Source organism: Myodes glareolus, chromosome X, assembly GCF_982192425.1.
Source record: "Myodes glareolus chromosome X, mMyoGla1.1, whole genome shotgun sequence".
Taxonomy (NCBI): domain Eukaryota; kingdom Metazoa; phylum Chordata; class Mammalia; order Rodentia; family Cricetidae; genus Myodes; species Myodes glareolus.
In genome coordinates this window covers 125,168,941-125,173,300 of record NC_142053.1, presented here as the reverse complement: position 1 = coordinate 125,173,300, position 4,360 = coordinate 125,168,941, and the positions used below count along the sequence as shown (strand labels likewise).

General features: G+C 37.1%; 1 protein-coding gene across 1 annotated transcript; it reads right to left on the bottom strand.

Annotated features, from left to right (window-relative positions):
* Positions 1-264: 264 nt before the first annotated feature.
* Positions 265-2,344, bottom strand: LOC148117478 (uncharacterized). Its single transcript, XM_087902684.1, has 2 exons — positions 2,221-2,344; positions 265-985 (listed from the first exon to the last, which is right to left on the bottom strand). Exons 1-2 carry the CDS (start codon positions 2,247-2,249, stop codon positions 313-315), a joined length of 702 nt encoding a protein of 233 aa, XP_087758810.1. The 5' UTR covers positions 2,250-2,344; the 3' UTR covers positions 265-312.
* Positions 2,345-4,360: the final 2,016 nt, after the last annotated feature.

The following is a 4,360-nucleotide window of genomic DNA, read 5'->3' as shown; positions in this document are numbered from 1 at the left end:
TTACAAACCTTCTTTCACTTCATATTTATCCTGTGATAAATGTTTTTGCAACATGCATTTCACCATTACTTTTGCCTGCTACTGGTTGTCTGAAATATCTGAACTCATGATCATGGCCTTCAGAGATTAGGAGATGAAAATATCCAAAGAAAGAAACAGGTTAGACAGAGGAGGAAGTCATTTAGACAGACCAAGAGAATCAAGTTGATGCTTTATTTAGAATGAGTTGAGAACTACAGGAGTTTTGTATATGAATAGGAAATTTCTTCTAGGAACTTTCTGACAGATGTTGCAAATGTAGGCGTTCTCACTTCAGATCTCTTGATCAGCCACTATGGAAGCACACTTGGCCTTCACCTGATTCTGTAGTTTCAAAGAGTTTATCTCAGAGAGAAAGACGATTATACCAAAGAGTGACATGGTGGCAATCAGTACCCCTACTGGGAACACAGCAGTATAGAGTTTGTTTATTAAGGCTTCTTTTTTAACTGGAAAGTCAGGTGGAAAGTCAAGAGTGGTTTGGCCATAATGATCTACAAAGTGATTCCAGCTCACAGAAACAAATGTAAAGATGCTGCTAACACACAAAACTAAGGCAGCAACCTTGTAGCAATAGATCTGCATCTCAATAAATGGGTCTTTCATGTGGCTAATCGTAATGGCGATTGCACCGAAAATCAGAACTACAGGCTTCATCGAAATAGCCCACATTATCAGGGTCTGTGCATACTGAAATTCAGGTGAAATGGTCCAAGTGGAATTGATAGGGGTGTGCACCAGAATCTTGGTTACAGTCCCTGAGACATTAAACTCTTGAGGGTAATAAGCTTCCCACAGTCCAAAGGACACAAATTGCACAATCTTGTCGTCGAATTCCCACAGGCGCCAGAATTGGCTGCTTGCAATGACTATTTCAAACACCAAAGCTGATAGGCTCCAAAAGAGGCCACACAACTTGAAGATGCACTCCTTCTCATTGGCAAATCTGAAGATGAAATTGAACAAGTATATAGTCAAGTCAGAAACACAAGGGACAATGGAAAACAAAATGAGTCATGGTTTACAGAGCAATAAGTTCTCATACTTTGTCATTGCTGTCACATAAAGTTGTATTTAAGTAATATACCTATGGCCGAAGTTCCCTCTATAAGAGGTTTTGATTAGCAATTTCACTGTATCTATCAAATGCTGAAATGCGCAGATTTGTTAACTAAACATTTTAATGATTGGAAGTAATAGTCAATAAAGTTTACAACACATGTTAAATGATGTTTAATTAAGCAGTTTTTACAATGCATAAATAAGATAAATAGCTTAAGTGGGAGGAATAAACAGAAGAATGCACAAATATCTATAAATTATGGTAGTGAACTTATACAAATTTAATTCACCTATATTGCCTGCTGTATTTGTACATGTGTATGCTAGAGTATGTGTCATGGGAAAACATATTGGAAAGCCTGAAATCGTATTATGTGACCAAAATTTAAATCTGTATGTGAAACATGAGCCCTCATGTATAGTTCAGTCATTTCCCATAACTTACTCAAACATACACATTAGGATATTACCTTCATTTAATTGCTGAATATGAAGTACCCTGACTGTCTTATGTGAGCAACTATCTTCTCAAGCACCAAATTAATACTATACATTTTCTGTATGCACCAACTTATTTAGATCACTTATTGGTTCATATCTTTGGATGTAGGGTTAATGTTCATAAATAACTATGCCCTGAAGGATGTCACTGTGTTCTAGAGCAGAAAGAAAGTACAGGCATGTATGTGATAACATTGCCACCTCCAATGTAGAAGGTTTGAGTGGCCTACAAACTGTATCTCCTTGCCAGGAAAATTTCCCTATCAGCTCCCCACTATTCCACATTCTTTGTGGAATGAACTTCCTAACAGGGTGAAGGCAGTAGCTCTTCTAAATTGGGAAGTCACATCAGCAAGGTGACTTTAAAATCTAGTATGAATTGAGTAACACCCTATTCATGCCCTCTTCCTTGTTAAGGCAGATCTGAGCCTTTTGATGTCAGAATCAGTGAGTTTTGAAGCACAAATAGAATCAGGGTGGAAAATTCTGTTGTGCAAGACAAATGAGCTAGCATGGCAAGATTTAGTTGTGCCTGTGTCTGAAACCCATGAAGGAGGTGCTTGTGCTTCATAAAGATCCAATTTGAAACCCTCCATGAAACTCATCTTAAGTGCTTACCTTTGTTTATCAAGGGGAAAGAGATCCATTTGAGAAATGTCGAGATCATAAATATCTTCCAAATAACAGGAAATGTTGAACAGACAGGGAATCACACAAGAGTTGAATCACCTTCAGTAAAGGAAGTTCTGTTAGATAGATATTTCAGCTCAGAAAAGTGTCTCACAATCAACTCCTGGTTCACACAAACCTACCCATTCCTCTGCTTTGTTTACTTGTAGCCTCATTTATACTCTTCAGGGATATTAGCCCATCTGATATTCCTGACCCTCTGATGAGATTCACACAATCATTACCCCATTATATAAACAGAAAAAAACATGGAAAGTCTAATTCACATACTCAGTTTCAGGAAACTACAAAGGTATAAAGGTCAATACAGGCTACAGAGCCTTCACAGCTACACAGGGATTCTCAGATCTTATGTTCAGTACTACTAACTTATATTCAGTAGTACTAACATAGAAATGATATCAACAAATAGCTGAATCTTAGGTCATTGACTTCTTTGACCTTCTATGTCTTCTGAAATTGAAAGCTATTAGCAGAAACTATGTAGAAAACATAAAATACTTGCCTCTCTTCCCTTCTATGAAGGCCAAATGCTAGTGACTGCCCAGTATAAAAGAGTGACTTTAAAAATTCTTGTTTCCGTAGCTACCAGAGATGAATGTCACATTATGAGCAAAGAACCAGAGTCAAGACATGTAGTCTTAAAGGGCCAGAGTGGTTAATGTCCCTCTCATATGTACAAACCTTTAGAGACATAATTAATTTATTAAAGCTATAAATTAATCTATGATTAATTTGAAAAAATTCTCATAAAATATAAATTTATCATGATTTCTCCCTTCAACAACGTTTTCTACTCCCTTTGTTTCCCACATCTCTACCTGCCCACTTGTTCAGTCTTTGCTCTCTCTATCTCTCTGAAAAAAATCTTAATACTAGAAAGATGAAAATACAAAATGAACACATGACATAACGTTTACATTGGCCAACTACTGCTAGTTATGAGGTCTACGCTGGAATGTATTGAGTATTCCCAATTATATCCCATTGAATAAAACTGATTTTCTTTTTCCAGCATGTATCAATTGCAAATATCCTCTTGGTTAGTGAAGATTTTTTTTGAGTCTATGACACAGTTATACTACTGGCATATGGTCTGGTTTGAAGGAGTATGGGTCTTGTTTGTCCTTTCAAAGTCTCCAGTTCTCATGCGGTATTTGTCTTGTGTCTCCAGGACACTGTTTACTAAGAGTCATCCAATAGCTCTGACTCCTACAGTCTTTCCCTTTCTTCTACTATTCAGATCCCTAAGCCTTGAAGGGGGAAATCTGATGAGGACATTCCATTGAGGACTGAATATTTCAATGTCTCTCATATTCTGCACATTGTCCAATTTGTGGGCCTCTGTGTTAATTACCACCTAGTACAAGAAGTTTCTATGGTATGTGTGGGGTAGAGTGGGGCAGAAATCTATGGGAATAGTTCTTTAGAAGTCATTTTATTTCAGTATTCATTTTTCCATTTTTTTTAAAAAAATTAATTAACTTATTTATTATGTATACAGTTTTCTGTCTGTGTGTATGTCTGAAGGCCAGAAGAGGGCACCAGACCTCATTACAGATGGCTATGAACCACCATGTTGTTACCAGGAATTGAACTCAGGACCTTTGGAAAAGCAGGCAATTCTCTTAACCACTGAGCCATCTCTCCAGCCCAGTATTCCTTTTTCTTAATAATAATAATAATAATAATAATAATAATAATAATAATAATAATAAGAGATTTTATATGACCTATCTAATCTCAGGTTCCTTTCCAGTTCAGCAGTGTCTTCTATAGGTTCCATCTCATGGAGTGGATCATAAATTCAATCAAAATTTGATGGGTAACCTCATTCAGCCAAAGGTCTTTGAAAGGCTGAACCAGATTGAGGCAAGACTTTGGGTACAAAAAGACCACAGTCCCACCCACTTGCCCTCTTCTTCCCATTTACCACACCTGGATATTCCATCCCTGTTATCCATGAGTTCCTTTTAATAAACAAAAACCTTAATATATCCTATTCAGAGCTAGTGTGGGATTCCTTTATTTACTCCATCTGGTGCCCCCAATGTGGGAACAAGTCCAC